General features: G+C 37.0%; 1 protein-coding gene across 3 annotated transcripts in view; it reads right to left on the bottom strand.

Annotated features, from left to right (window-relative positions):
- AP3B1 (adaptor related protein complex 3 subunit beta 1) overlaps window positions 1-14,881 on the bottom strand; it is a 276,365-nt gene that overhangs the window by 210,693 nt on the left and 50,791 nt on the right. For all 3 annotated transcript variants that reach the window (XM_089909045.1, XM_022594378.3, XM_089909046.1), the window contains one exon: window positions 14,580-14,654. In XM_089909045.1, coding sequence (XP_089765171.1) covers window positions 14,580-14,654 — 75 coding nt within the window. The remainder of the gene's footprint in view (window positions 1-14,579; window positions 14,655-14,881) is intronic.

The raw sequence follows: 14,881 nt of genomic DNA on the forward strand, positions 1-14,881 counted from the left end.
TCAACCACTGCGCCACCAGGGAAGCCCTATACACTGTTTTTCTTGTACCGATGCAATCTTTTCATTAGAAAATGTCTTGTTTTTCAAACTATAAATACCTAAGTACTGACTATAAAACTGCTAATGACATGTGGCTCACTCAGTATATTCTGGCTATAAAGCATTACAAGACACCGTTACAGAACTGTGATGTAAGGACGGAAAAGAAGAAGAGAATTTTCAAGTTATGTCACCAGTTACAAACTGAAAATTCTGCATGGAAAGTAGGGAAAACTGAGACTAATGTTTTCATTTGACTGATAACGTTCCGTATATTTTAAGGTTTTAAAAATATTTACAGATTATGATATAAAGCTATAATATAGAAATAATAACTGAGAGATCTGATTTACCCTTCCTACCTTAATGAAACAGAAAATCAGGGGCAAAAAATGAAACAGAAGTTTTCGTATGTTGGACAACAGGCAGCACATTACTGTGAACCCTGAGAGAGGGAAAAAAATCAATGTGAGCCCTTCAACTGAGGGTGAGTCTACCAGGAAAGGGAGGCAACTCAAACAGAATCCAGAAGACTCACTGTGCTGAGGAGACAGTGATCAAAGTTCACAGAGGCCAAGGTTGCTAGAATTTGCAGAGCAGAATAACAAAGAGGAGGGCACTTCAGAGAGAGAGAGAGAGAGAGAGTGCATTCTGCGGAGAAGAACCATCATACTGTGGGCTAAGCACTGTCATGCACATGAGTAAGATGAAACTACCTGAGGCCAGACCAAAAAACACTGGAAAGAAGTAGGCAGAACAGGTCTCAAAGATCACAAAAAGCTGGGAAAAGTTCATATTCCCACCAGCCAGAGAGAAAGTATCTCATAAATACATGTATCATTGAGCAGAATCCTAAGAAGGGCATTGCTTTAATAATGGGATTACATTAGTCTAGACTAAAGGTGTTTCCGTACCCCTTACCAAAGATTAAAAGTATGCTTTGAAAGAATCAAATGATTCCATATAACTTAATTGTGCATCACAAGAAAACCCAACACAATTTAAACAAAAATCAGGACAATATGAATCATAATTACTCTTCAAGTAATCTCTACCCACATCTATCAAACTCCTGAACCATGCAAGATCAGAATAGACTCAAAGCAGCTCAGCAAAAGACAAAAAATATAAGACTGAAGTTGCTGCCTAAGCAACAGAATTTGCAACTTGAACCCTGTCAAAATAACTGCTTTCTAAAACAAAAACACCACCTATGGAGTAAATATAAAAGAATACAGAACCAACATAATTTAATATTCATAATGTCAAAAGATACAACTCAAATTACCCAATATATGAAAAACTAAAAAAATGGAACATATGCACACAAGAAAAGGAAATTAACTAAACGAAAGCCTGAGAAAAACATACTGGAACTAGCAGGCGAGGATTTTAGAGCTACTATTACACTTAAGTAAAAGAAAATGTGCTTTCCATTAATAAAGAATAGAGGAAATCTCAGCAAAGAAACAGAAAGGATTAAAAAAAGGACAAACTGAAATTCTAAAATGAAAAAATACAATTTCTAAAATAAAAATGAATGTACTTAATCAAATGGAGAGGACAGAAGAACGAGTAAGCAAACTTGAAAACAGGTGAGTAAAAGTTACCTAATGTAAACAACACACACACAAAAAGATCTAAAAAAACCAACAAAGTTTCATACATTGTCAGGCAAAAATAAAACAATATAATATATATGTAATTTCAATACCAGAAAGAGAAAAGAGAAGGGGGCAAATATTATCTGAAGAAATAATGGCCCAGGGCTTCCCTCGTGGCACAGTGGTTAAGAATCCACCTGTCAATGCAGGGGACATGGGTTCGAGCCCTGGTCTGGGACGATACCACATGCTGTGGAGCAACTAAGCCTGTGTGCCACAACTACTGAGCTTGTTCTCTAGGGTCTGCGAGCCACAACTACTGAGCCCGAGTGCCACAACTACTGAAGCCTGTGTGCCTGGAGCCCATGCTCAACAAGAGAAGCCACCCAATGAGAAGCCTGCACACCACATCGAAGAGTAGCCCCTGCTCGCCCCAACTAGAGAAAAGCCTGTGTGCAGCAACAAAGACCCAATGCAGCCAAAAATAAAAATAAAAAAATTTATAGAAAGAAGAAAAAGAAAAGAAATAATGGCCCCAAATTTCCTACTTTTGATCAAAGACAGTAATTTATAGAACTAAGATGCTCAACACACACAAAACCAAATGAACAGGAATAAGATCACACCAAGGTACACCAAAGTCAAACTACCAAAAGCCAAAGATGGAGTAAAACATGAAAGTGTCAAGAGAAAAATTACAAATTACGTAGGAAGATGAATGATCCAGTTAACAGGGACTTTACATAAGAAATTATGGAGGGGAGAAGAGTCTTCAAAGCATCTTTAAAATGCTGAAACAAAAAGAAACTTAATCCAGAAGTCTATGACCAATGAAATAATTCTTTAGGAATGAAGGTAAAATGCAAACATTCTCAGATAAAAGTAAGAGAATTCATCACTAGCAGACCTCCACTACAGAAAAAGCCAACAGAAGGTCTTAAGGCAGGAGGATCATGATACTGATAGAAATTTGGATCCTTAGAAGTCAAAGAGAACACTGGACAGGATAAACATCTTAATAAATGATAAATACTCTTTTCTGTTTTTTCTTTTAATTTCTTTATGTCATAAGTATTGATATTTAAAGGAAAAATTGTACTGTTTTATGATGCTTGCTTGCTTCTTTTTTATTTATTTATTTGTTTATTTATGGCTGTGTTGGGTCTTCTCTGCTGCAGGTGAGCTTTCTCTAGTTGTGGTGCACAGGCTTCTCTTTGTGGTGGCTTTTCTCGTTGCGGAGCATGGGCTCTAGGCGCACGGGCTTCAGTAGTTGTGGCATGCGGGCTCAGTAGCTGTGGCTCGCGGGCTCTAGAGCGCAGGCTCAGTAGCTGTGAGCTTGGCTCGCATGGGCTTAGTTGCTCCACGGTATGTGGGATCTTCATGGACCAGGACTTGAACTCGTGTCCCCTGCATTGGCAGATGGATTCTTAACCACTGTGCCACCAGGGAAGTCCCTTGTGATGCTTTTAACTTATATAAATGTGATAAATTAATAACTAAAACATAAAAGGAGATATATGGATGTATACAGTTGTAAGATTTCTATATTTTATGTGAAGAAGTGCAGCATTAACTATAATCCAACTGTGAAAAGTTAAGAATGGATACAGCCAACACTTAAAAAAAATGCAAAGAAGTACAGGTTAAAAATAAAAACAGGAAACATTTAAGTGTGATTTCCTCTATAAAAAGGAGGAAAAGAAGAAGAGAGGAACAAAAATAAAGGAGACAAATTTAAAAAAAGAAATCATGTAATACTACACTCAAATCCAACCACATCAATAAATACATCAAGTGTTAACAGAATAAACACTCCAATTAAAAGGCAGAGGCTGACAGAATGGGTGGGAAAAACATGGAACTAGATGCTGTCAATAAGAGACACAAATAGATATGAAGACACAGGCTAGGAACAAATGAATGAAATGAAATGAATGAAAACAGGATATACCATACAAAGAGATGAGAAGGCTGGAATGACAATATTAATAACAAGAAATCAAATAGACTTTAAGACAAAAAAGTATTACCAGAGAAAAAGAAGAGTTTATTTTAGGATAAAGGGGCAATTCATCAGGAACACCTGAAAAGAGCTATGCCTAATAGGAGTGCTTCAAAATATAAGCAAAAAATGACTAAATTAAAGGGAAAAATGAACAATTCCAGGATCATGATTGGGAGATTTAAGATCCCTCTCTCAGCAACTGGTAGAACATCTAGACAACAGGTCAGTAAAAACATTTTAAAAATCTAAACAACACATTTGCTTAAATAATATTTATAGAACATTACAACCCAAAGTGGAATACACATTCTTTTCCACTGCACGTGATATGCATACCAAAACAAACTAGATGATTAGCTATAAACAAGTCTTCATAAAATTTTAAGAGAATGATGTTTCCTGACTAAAAAGGAATTATATTACAAAGCAATAACAATATAAGATAATGAGATAACCCTCCCCCAATATCTGGAAATTAAACAACATACTTCTAAATACACCATAAGTCAAAAAAGAAATCATAAAATAAGAAAATATTTTTAGGGGGATGGATGGAGTGGGAGTTTGGGGTTAGCAGATGTAAACTTTTATATATAATGAATAAACAACAAGGTCCTACTGTATAGCACAGAGAACTATATTCATTGCCCTATGATAAACCATATGGAAAATAATATTTTAAAAAAAGAATGTATATTTATGTGTGTGTGTGTATATAATTGAACCACTTTGCTGTACAGCAGTAATGAACACAACACTGTAAATCAACTATACTTCAATTAAAAAAAGAATTTAAAAAAGTACATAGAGGACTTCCCTGGTGGTGTGGTGCAGTGGTTATGCACCACAGGTCATTGGCGCCTGCCAATGCAATGGACAGGGGTTTGAGCCCTGGTTCTGGAAGATCTCACATGCCGCAGAGCAACTAAGCCCATGCACCACAACTACTGAGCCTGAGCTCTAGAGCCCACGTGCCACAACTACTGAAGCCCGCGTGCCGAGAGTCCGTGCTTCACAACAAGAGAAGCCACCACAGTGAGAAGCCCACACACTGCAATGAAAAGTAGCCCCTGCTCTCCACAGCTAAAGAAAGCCCGTGCACAGCAACAAAGACCCAATGAAGCCAAAAATAAATAAATAAAAAAATTTAAAAAGTACGCGGAGAATTGTAAAGTGCTATTAAAAATGATAGAAATGAAAAAAAAGAAAATATTTTTAACTGAATGACAATGAAAACAAATCAAGTAAAAATTCAGGAAAGTAACTAAAGCAGTGCTTAGAGGAAAAGACACAGTATTAAAAGCCTTATATTCACAGAAAGATTTGATCTGAGTTCCCAACTCAAGATGATAGAAAACAACAACAAAACCCCAAATTAAGTAGAAGGATGAAATAAAAAGATAAATACAAAAGTCAATAATCATACCAAAAAGAAATCAATGACACAGGAAACAGAGAAATTTGATAAAACCAAAAGCTGGGTTTTTTTAAGTCAATAAAGTTGATAATCCTCTAGATAAACTGATGAAGAAAAAGAGAGAAAAGACAAAATTACCAATATCAGGAATGAAAGAGGAAACATCACTACAGAAGCTACAGACATTAAAAGGATACTAAGGAACTATAATTAACAACTTTATGCCAATAAACAACCTAGATGAAACGGATTCATTTCTTAAAAGAAAAACTACTAACACAATCCAATAAGAAATAGAGAATCTAAATAGCGCTGTGTTAGGGATCCACCAAGACTACCTTCAGGCTTAATGGCTGCCTAGAAGGACTCACAGGACCCAGAAAGTTGTTACACTCATGGTTATGGCTCACTACAGTGAAAGGATATATAGTAAAATCAGCAAAAGGAAAAGGCACATGGGGTGAAGTCCAGAGGACACAAGGCACAAGCTTCTAAGAGTCCACCCACAAGCATAGTCACATAAAAATACTTCCTTCAGCAACAACGTGTAACAACATGTACAAAGTGGTGCCAACCAGGGAATCTTGCTTAAGACAGACGGCCCAGGGTTTTTATTAGGGATCAACCATGTAGGCACTGTATGCCTACATATATTGTCATCAGTAAGTAAGAGATCAGTAACTGAAGCTCCAGACCATGATAAGGAAAGCAAGTGTTTACTACAAACACTTTTAGTATATACTATTTGGATAAACTGACACAGCATGGCTCACTCTTATCTGACAGAACACTCAAAGAGATCAGTTCACCAGAGCCAACCAATAAACAATCATGAAAACAGACCTGGAGGGCTTCCCTGGTGGCACAGTGGTTAAGAATCCACCTGTCAATGCAGGGGACACGGGTTCAATCCCTGGTCCGGGAAGATCCCACATGCTGCGGAGCAACTAAGCCCGTGCACCACAACTACTGAGCCTGCGCTCAGAGCCCACAAGCCACAGCTACTGAGACCACGTGCCACAACTACTGAAGCCCATGTGCCTAGAGTTCGTGCTCTGCAACAAGAGAAGCCACCGCAATGAGAAGCCCGCACACCGCAACGAAGAGTAGCCCCCGCTCGCCACAACTAGAGAAAGCCCATGCATAGCAACAAAGATCCAACGCAGACAAAAATAAATAAATAAATAAAAAGAAAAATAAAAAAAGAAAACAGACCTGGAAGTGTTCAGGGTTTGCACAACCCAAGCCTTGCTGAGTTTAGTTTCCACACGGGCCTATACCAATAAACAACTTGAATTCATAATTTAAAACTTTCGCATAAAAGAAATTCCAAGCCCAGATGACATCATAGTAACAATGAAATAATACCAATTATTTGGTATTATTAGATAGAATGAAACAATACCAATTCTACACATTTTCTATCAGAGAAAAAAGGATAAACACTCTCCCACTCATTTTTTTTAATAAATTTATTTATTTTATTTATTTATTGTTTTGGCTATGTTGGGTCTTCGTTGCTGCGCGTGGGCTTTCTCTAGTTGCAGTGAGAGGGGGTTACCCTTCGTTGCAGTGTGCAGGCTTCTCTCATTGTGGTGGCTTCTCTCATTGCAGAGCACAGGCTCGAGGCGTGTGGGCTCAGTAGCTGTGACCCATGGGCTTAGTTGCTCCGCAGCATGTGGGATCTTCCCGGAACAGGGCTCAAACCCGTGTCCCCTGCATTGGCAGGTGGATTCTCAAACACTGCACCACCAGGGAAGCCCGTCTCCCACTCATTTTTAAAATCCAGTATTAACTGGTTACCCTGATATCAAAATCAAAGTCATCATGAGACAAAAAAAAAAATCCCTCAATAAGATATAGATGCAAAACTCCTAACAAAAGTTAGCAAATCGATTCTAACAATACACTAAAAGATTAATACACCATAGCCATTAGGGATTTATCCCAGGAACAGAAAGGTTTAATATTTAAAAATTAGTCCCAGTCATTTATCATATGAAGAGAATAGAGAAAAATCCTATGATAATTTCAGTACTTACAGAAAAAAGATTTGACAAAATTCAACATTCATTCATATTAAAAACTCTCAGCAAACAAGGGATAAAAAGAACTTCCTCAATATGCTTAAAGGCATCTGCAAAAAACCTATAGCTTGTATCATATTCTATGGTAAATGGCTCAATGCTTTCTACATCAGGAACAAGGCAATGAAAACCACTATCATTGCTTTTATTCAACATTGTAATATAGATTGTACTCAGTGTAATATGACAAGAAAAAGGCATATAGGATACAAAAGAAGTAAAATTATGTTCGCATGTGGTATGACCATTTATGTATCAAAGTCTAAGAAATCGATAAAATAGCTATCAGGAAAAAAAATAGCTATCAGGATAAGTGAATTTAGCAAGGACACAAGATCAATACACAAAATCAGAATTGATTTTGCTAGCAATGACCAATTGGAAAATGAAATTAAAAAGACAACTCTATTTAAAATAGCATTCAAGAGACTTCCCTAGTGGTTCCAGTGGTTAAGAATCTGCCTTCCAATGCAGGGGACGAGGGTTCGATCCCTGGTTGGGGAGCTGGGATTCCACATGCCACAGGGCAACTAAGCCCATGTGCCACAACTGCTGAGCCTGCGCACCACAACTAGAGAGAAGCCGGCGTGCTGCAATGAGGAGCCCTTGTGCTGCAACCAAGACCAGACGCAGCCAAAAATAAATAAATATTTTAAAAAACACAGCATTCAAAAACTACTCAAAACTAAATTGATGTGCAAAATGTTCAAAACTTGTACACCAAAACCTATAAAACACTACAAAGGGAAATTACAGAAGACCATATTCAAGGACTGGAAGACTTATATGGTGGAGGTGGCAATTCCCTCCAATTGATCTACAAACTCACTGTAAACAAAATCAAAGTTAACAGGCTTTTGGAGAAATTGGCATGCTGATTTTAACACTTTTACAGAGAGACAAAAGACCCAGATTAGTCAAAACAAGGCTGAAAACAGAACAAGACTGGAGTGCTTATACTACCTCACTTCAAGACTTACTGTAAGGCTACAAGACAGTGTAGTATAGGCACAAGGACGCACATATAGATCAATGGAACAGAACAGAGTCCAGAAATATGCTTGCACTTATATGGCCAAAATTTTTTCACAAAAGTGGCAAGGTAATTCAACTGGAAAAAGATATAGCCTTCTTTATAAATGGTGACAGAATAACTGAATATCTGAGAAAAAAATGAATTGTAAATCTTGCCTCATACCACACACAAAATCTAATTTGACCCAGCCAAAACAATCTTGAGAAAGTATAAAGTTGGAGGTATCATGCTCCCTGATTTCAAACTATACTACAAGGCTACAGTCACCAAAACAGTATAGTACTGGCACAAAAACAGACACCTAAATCAGTGGAACACAATAAAGAGCCCAGAAGTAAACTCACCATTATATGGTCAATTAATCTATGACAAAGGAGGCAAGAATACACAATGGGGAAAAGACAGCCTCTTCAATAAATGGTGTTCAGAAAATGGACAGTTACAATCAAAAGAATTAAATTGAACTACTTTCTCACACCATATACAAAAAGAAACTCACAATGGAGTAAAGGCTTACATTTAAGACCTGAAACCATAAAACTCCTAGAAGAAAGTATAAGTATTGCTCTTTGACATGGATCTTAGCAATATTTTTTGGATATGTCTCCTCAGGCAAGGGAAACAAAAGCAAAAATAAACAAATGGGACTACATCAAACTAAAAAGCTTTTGTACAGCAAAGGAAACTATCAACAAAACAAAAAAGCCACCTACTGAATGGGAGAAGATATTTGCAAATGATATAACTGATAAGGGGGTAATATCAAAAACATATAAAGAACTCACAGAACTCAACATCAAAAAAATACAAACAATCCAAATAAAAATGGGCAGAGGACCTGAATAGACATTTTTCAAAGACCTACAGATGGCCAACAGGCACATGAAAAGATGCTCAACATCACTAATCATCAGGGAAATGCAAATTAAAATCACAATGAGTTATTACCTCACATGTGTCAGAATGACTATTATCAAAAAGACACGGAGTTCCCTGGTGGCACAGTGGTTAAGAATCTGCCTGCCGGGCTTCCCTGGTGGCGCAGTGGTTGAGGGTCCGCCTGCCGATGCAGGGGACGTGGGTTCGTGCCCCGGTCCGGGAAGATCCCACATGCCGCGGAGCGGCTGGGCCCGTGAGCCATGGCCGCTGAGCCTGCGCGTCCGGAGCCTGTGCTCCGCAACGGGAGAGGCCACAACAGTGAGAGGCCCGCGTACCGCAAAAAAAAAAAAGAATCTGCCTGCCAACACAGGGGACACGGGTTCGAGCCCTGGTCTGGGGAGATACCACATGCCGCGGAGCAACTAAGCCCATGGGCCACAACTACTGAGCCTGCGCTCTAAAGCCCACGAGCCATAACTACTGAGCCCGTGTGCCTAGAGCCTGTGCTCCACAACAAGAGAAGCGACCGCAATGAGAAGCCCGTGCACTGCAATGAAGAGTAGCCCCCACTCACCAGAACTAGAGAAAGCCAGTGCCCAGCAACAAAGACCCAACACAACCATAAATAAATAAATAAATAAACTTAAAAAAAAAAGACAGCAAGTAACAAGTACTGGTGAGGATGTGGAGAAAAGGGAACATTTGTGCTCTGTTGGTGGGATTGTTAAGTTGGTGCAGCCACAGTGGAAAACAGAATGTAGGTTCCTCAGAAAATTAAAAATAGAACTACCATACAAACCAGCAATCCCACTCTTAGGTATACATTCGAAGAAAACAAAAGCACTAATTCAAAAAGATATTGATACATGATCCCTATATTCATTGCAGCATATTTACAATAGCTAAGATATGGAAGCAACCTAAGTATCCATCGATAGATGAATGAATAAAGAAGATGTGGTGTGTACACACACACACACACACACACAATGGAATATTAGCCATAAAAAAGAATGAAATCTCGACATCTGCAACAGCATGTATGGATCCAGAAGGTATTGTGCTAAATGAAATAAGTCGGACAAAGAAAGATAAATACCATATGATTTCACTTATATATAAGGAATCTAAATACAAAACAAATGAACAAACAGAACAGAAAGAGACTCACAGATACAGAGAACAAACTGGTGGTCGCCAGAGGGGAAAGGGGCAGGGGCATGAGTGAAATAGGTGAGGGAGATTAAGAGGTACAAACTTCAGTTATAAAATAAATAAGTCATGTAATGTACAGCACAGGGAATATAGTCAATAATACTGTAATAACTTTGTATGGCAACAGATGGTAATTAGACTTTATTGTCGAGATCATTTTGTAGTGTATAAAAATATCGAATCGTGATGCTGTACACCTGAAAATAATTTTATATTGTAAGTCAATTATACTTTAATTTTTTAAAATCTGATTTGAAATGTATTCTGTAGTAAAGATTTAACACAGTAGGCCAGAGATTGCTATCCTTAGAAAGCCTACTTATAAAGTTGGCCTTGACAGTTGTCTGGGAACTTGAACTTCAGAGGTATTACCACCATTCCCTAACTGATAAGGATGGTTTACATAAAAACAATATGGTTTATGCTGAACATGTGCTTACTTTCTGAGAGTCTGCAATTCTGGAATGTGCTAGGCAGTTAATGGGTACACGAGCAGCCCCCAATAAAGACTTGGGCACTGAGTCCCTTATGAACTTTCCTAGTAGACAACACTTCACACATTTTGTCAGAGGTGATGCTGGAGGAATCGAATGTCACAGGGAAAATCACTGGGGAGGCTTCTTAGAAGCTTGCATCTGGTTTTCTCTGGACTTCACTTCATGCACCTCTTTCAGTACCTAATTTTTGTTGTGCATCTTTCAGTGTAATAAGTCATAGCTATGAATCTATCTATAACCTGAGATCCTGTGGATTAGCCCAAAGAATGAGGGAACCTGTGGGTACTCTTGGGATTCTCCCCTGACATGGATCATAGTGCAAAATTTAATAGCTAAAACTTTTTAAACTTTTAGAACAAACTGGGAGAAATCTTCATAACATTAGGTTAGGCAAAGATTTATCAAGCAGGTCATAAAAAAGCCTCAAGTATAACTAAGAAAACTGATAAAATGTACTTTATCAAATCAAACGTTTATTCTTTGAAAGACATTAAGAAAACAAAAAGGCAAGCTACAGACTAGGAAAAAATAAATAATAGTAAATAACCATCAATCTGACAAAAGGCTTGTATCAGAATATATAAAGAATTTTTATACTCTAGACAAAAAAATTAAAAATAGGTTAAAGATCTGAACAGATATTTTAGAGAAGTTTTACGACTGATCAAAAAGATCATGAAAAGATGCTCAACACCACTAAGTATCAGGAAAATGCAATTAAAGGCACAATGAAACACCATTACGCATCCACCAAAATGGCTGAAGTCAGACTCTAACAAGATCAAGTGTTGAAAGGGATATGAACTGACTGGAACTCCACACATTCCTGGTGGGAATGCAAAGGGCACAGCCACTTTGGAAAACTACATGGTACTATTTTCTAAAAATTAAACATATTCTTCCCAGACAATGCAACACAACTAAGCCTAGGTACTTGCCCAAGAAAAATTAAAATACATGCCCATAAATAGCATTTTATTTGATCCAAGTGTATTTCAACTGGTAAATTAAAAAACTGTGAAATATCCATATTATAGCAAAAAAAGGAACAAAACATGAACACATGAAACAGCAGAGATGAAACTCAGTAGCCTAAGTAAAAGAAGTCAAACACAACAGCTTCTATACTGTATGATTTGATTTATAAAAAATTCTAGAAACAACAAAACTATACTGACAGAAGGCAGATCAGTAGTTGCATGAAGACACCATACACAAAAATTAACCCCAAACAGATCACAGTCCTAAATATAAAAGCTAAAACTATAAAACCCTTAGAAAAAAAAGACAAGTGTAAATCTTTGTGACCTTGAATTAAGCATCAGTTTCTTAGATATGACCTCTAAAGCATAAGCAAAAAAATATATATATATATCAATAGCTGTCATCAAAATTAAAAACTTCTGTGCTTCAAAGGGCATTATCAAGAAAATAAAGGGATAACCCACAAAACAGGAGAAAAATATTTGCAAATCATACATCAGATAAGGGTCTAGTATTCAGAATACATAAAAAACTGTTAAAAATACACAATAAAAAGACCAACAACCCAATTATAAAATGGGAAAAGGATCTGAATAGATATTTTTCTAAAGAAGATATACAACTGGCCAATAGATTCTCAACAATTTTCTATTAAGGAAATGTAAATCAAAATTTCAATGAGATACCACTTCACACCCACTACAGTATACAATCTAAAAGACAGACAATAATTTTTCTTTACTAAAAGGAAAATAAGTGTTGGTGAGGATGTGGAGAAACCAGAACTCACATACATTGCTGATGGAAACATAAAGTGGTTACAGCTGTTGTGGAAAACAGTTTTGAAGTTCCTCAAAATGTTAAACACAAAGTTATTTTATAACTTAGCAGTATCACTCCAAGGTATATATGCAAAAGAAGTGAACACATACGTGCACACAAAAACTTGTACAGAATGTTTACAGCAACATTACTGACAAGAGCCAAAAAGTGGAAACAACCCAAATGTCCATCAACTGATGAATAAACAAAATGCAGTATACCCATACAATAGAATATTATTCAGCAAAAAAGGAGCAATAGAGTAATGATGCATACTATGACATGGATGAACCTTGAAAACATTATGCTATGTGAAAGAAGTCAGACACAAAAGCACATACTGTATAACTCAATTTATATGCAATGCCCAGAGTAGGCAAATCCATGGAGACAAAAAGTAAATTAATGGTTGCCTAGGGCGAGGGGGTGTTGTGGAGTAACTGCTAATGAATATAACGTTCCTTGTTGAGGTGATAAAAATGTTGTGGAATTAGATGGTGGTGATGATTGCACAATTCTGTGAATACACTACACATCACTGAACTGTACACTTTAAAAGCGAGAAGTTTGTAACATGTTATTTATGCTTTGATAATCTTTTAAAAAGATGACTGATTCTTTAAAGTAAAAATAATAACCATGTATTTAGGGTGCTTTAGCATATTTAGAAGTAAAATGCATAAAATGGGAACAGGCTGGAGGGAGCAAATAGAAATTTACTGATGTAAGAATATATGAAGGGGTATAATTATTTGAAACTAGACTGTGATAACTTAAAAATGTATATGTAAATCCTAGTGGTAGACTGTAGTAAGTTAAATATATACATTGTAGCCCCTAGAGCAAGCACCTACAGAATAAACAGAGGTACAGCTTCAAGAGTAATATTAATAATACTCGATTATAAGTGAAAAAACTTCCCTTTATCTTTAATTTCTACTACTTATACTCCATTTCCCTCCACCTAAAACATCCTGCCCTGATGTCACCAGGTCCTTGAAAATATTCGTCAATGGAGACTGCTGCTTCTCCCAAATTTACCAGACTGAAAAAGAGGACTAGGCTTATTTCTTGATGCTCACAGTTGCTAGTATGGGCAAATATGAAACATGTGTGCTGGCATTTTCACTCTCGTGCAGATATCACTAGCTCCTACTTCCTAGTAAACACACCCTCCTCAAAAACAAACACTCCCAACATACCCCCAGACAATCACTACCAACATCAGTTGAAGTTGAGACTCATGACAGATGTGGCCATTCAATCTTCATTACAACCTTCTGTTCTTTTGAAATACAAGGCATTTGCTCACATTAATCTCTAATTCTCTTCATTGAACTTTTCATACTACTCATCTTTCTCAATGGTTTCTACACTGGCTCCTATTTTTCTTCTGCACTCTATTAGAAGTCATTAGTCCATTTGACCTAACATTAATTACGGTGGCCTCAAAGATCTGTGAATTCCTCTGTTTCAAATTCCATGTACAAGCCTATACAGGGACCAGTAATTGAAGGTTCCCACTACATCCTGCCTTCTGCTCACCTCCTACTATACTGAGGCAAGGTCTATCAGAACTAAGATGCTCCAGGAAGAGCACTAGATTTGGAGTTACAACACCTGGGTTCAGTCCCTGCCCTGATACTGCAGGAATTTAGGTCTGTTTCACTGGACATAATGATATCTTAAAATTAAGTCCCTAGAGCAGAATTTCAACTAAACTGGCTTCTAAGAATATTCAACAAGTTACCACCCTTCACCCAGGTGAATTAATCTCAATTTTACTTTTCATATTCTCCACCAAAATTCCAAAGCTACGCTAAGATTATCTACTTTGTATTCTATATCACCTATTTAAGATTACGGACATTGTAACTGTACCGAAAATCTAGTGTCACAAGTATCTTATCATGTGTTGTGTTTCAAAGTAACTGAAAAGTATATGATTCTTTCACAACAAAAGGAATCATGAAAATTATGAATCAAAACAGTACCTCAATATTTTTACTGGCCACATTCTTCACAACAGCAGGAAACAGGTCAGATGCATTTTTCCCTTTTGCAATCATCTGAAGAATAAAAGTGGAATATTAGGGCTGAAACTTTTTAAAAATTAGTCATTTAAAAAAAACATAAATTCTACATACATTAAATATTTAGAAGCTACGCTACAGAAACAAATAAGCTATAGAGTTAACAAACAACTCTTTTTGAGTCACCTTATTTATTCCGACTACCTGCAGCAAAGAACAAACAATCTCTTGGGAATCAATATAAATACACATAGACATATTAA

Source organism: Delphinapterus leucas, chromosome 3 (assembly GCF_059928025.1).
Source record: "Delphinapterus leucas isolate spDelLeu-1000000601 "Yukka" chromosome 3, BTC_Dleu_Yukka2, whole genome shotgun sequence".
In the NCBI taxonomy this organism is placed as follows: domain Eukaryota; kingdom Metazoa; phylum Chordata; class Mammalia; order Artiodactyla; family Monodontidae; genus Delphinapterus; species Delphinapterus leucas.